This window comes from Aptenodytes forsteri, unplaced genomic scaffold (genome assembly GCF_000699145.1).
Source record: "Aptenodytes forsteri isolate BGI_AS27 unplaced genomic scaffold, ASM69914v1 Scaffold54, whole genome shotgun sequence".
NCBI lineage: Eukaryota > Metazoa > Chordata > Aves > Sphenisciformes > Spheniscidae > Aptenodytes > Aptenodytes forsteri.
In genome coordinates, this window is record NW_008796044.1 from 5,588,018 (window position 1) to 5,589,360 (window position 1,343).

At 47.1% G+C, this 1,343-nt stretch overlaps 1 protein-coding gene across 3 annotated transcripts in view; it reads left to right on the forward strand.

Annotated features, from left to right (window-relative positions):
* GABRB2 (gamma-aminobutyric acid type A receptor beta2 subunit) overlaps positions 1-1,343 on the forward strand; it is a 180,857-nt gene that overhangs the window by 685 nt on the left and 178,829 nt on the right. For 2 of the 3 annotated variants that reach the window (XM_019473825.1, XM_009285717.1), the window contains exons 1-2: positions 299-405; positions 535-626. In XM_019473825.1, the coding sequence (XP_019329370.1) occupies positions 329-405; positions 535-626 (169 nt within the window). In that variant the 5' untranslated portion in view covers positions 299-328. Of the gene's footprint in view, positions 1-172; positions 406-534; positions 627-1,343 lie in introns of those variants that run through there. The other variant, XM_009285716.1, reaches the window with a different exon arrangement.

Below are 1,343 nucleotides of genomic sequence, written 5' to 3' on the forward strand. Positions count from 1 at the left end.
AGCTGCTGTACCCTGCAACTCCTAAAACTTCTCTCCTTGCTGAGATTTATATTCTATACTAACAAAAAGGACAACAAAAATATACTCGATCTTCCTGTGGATGACTTTTTTTTTTTTAAATAATGCATTTCCTTATTCCCCTTTAATTTTTTTTTTTTTTTTTTTTGGCAAGGAAATTTTCTCCATCTCCAGCAGCAACCACTGCTCCTTTTGATGTTGTGGTACGCCGTGCGCATGCGCTTCACATTAGAATTACTGCACTGGCCAGAATAAGTTGGATCTCTTCTTCTCTTCACTGAAACCCTAAATCATATCAAAAGCTAAAGGGATGCTGAGAGTCCGGAAAAAGGGTTACTTTGGGATTTGGTCATTCCCTTTAATAATAGCCGCGGTGTGTGCACAGAGGTAAGTGATGAAGATACCTCTTTTGCTTTACTTTGAATTGCACTGCATGCTGCTGCTGAGAGGAATGTACAGCTTAGGTCTGAGAAATAAGAAATAATATGGTATTACTCTCTTTTTTTTTTTCTTTAGTGTCAATGACCCTAGTAATATGTCACTGGTAAAAGAGACCGTGGATAGACTGCTGAAGGGCTATGACATTCGCTTGAGGCCAGATTTTGGAGGTAATTTGACTGTTTTTGAATGAGAGATTACATACCCGGGCTGTGTACCTTTGGTGTGTGTGGTTTTTAAACATGTTGTGGGTGCTGTTGCTTTGGGGGGGGTGTGTGTGTTGCCATTTTCTCAAGCTGATCCAAAGTTAAGCCCATTGTTACTCAATTTTCTTAGCACAGGATGCTCTTAATGCGATCACTTGAATCTCTGTCATATTTGTAATCGGTCCCTCATTTTGTGTGTGTGCTGATACTTTATTAACCCGTGATTAAGCCCTTGTTTAACTGGTTTTATCGAGATGCAAATCTCTTAAGTTTACCCAACGTTTGTTCCTCTCAGCCTAATGTGCCTGTGATCACAGTTACTATTTTTGAGTACAAGATGTGCTGTTAACCGATACAAAAAATGTCATTTAACCCCCTGCGTGCGCCTACTTCGAACTAGTTTGTTTATTTCGGACGTGTTCGCTGTGGGTGTCCCCTTGCCCCCCGCCCCCCCTTCTGGGGCTCACTGGCCGCCGTCCCCCAAGGGGCGGGAGCCGCGCTTCCCGGCGGGGGGGGCGGGGGAGCCCCCGCACCCCGGCTGGCCCCGAGCCGCTGCCCGCCCCGGTCTCTCCGGGTGCGCACCCGCCGGCGGAGCGCCCCGCTGCTAACACGTGTGTGCCTGTTACATAAAGCACCGCTGGCGGCGGGCCCGCGGGGCGAACCCGCTGCAAACGCACGCTC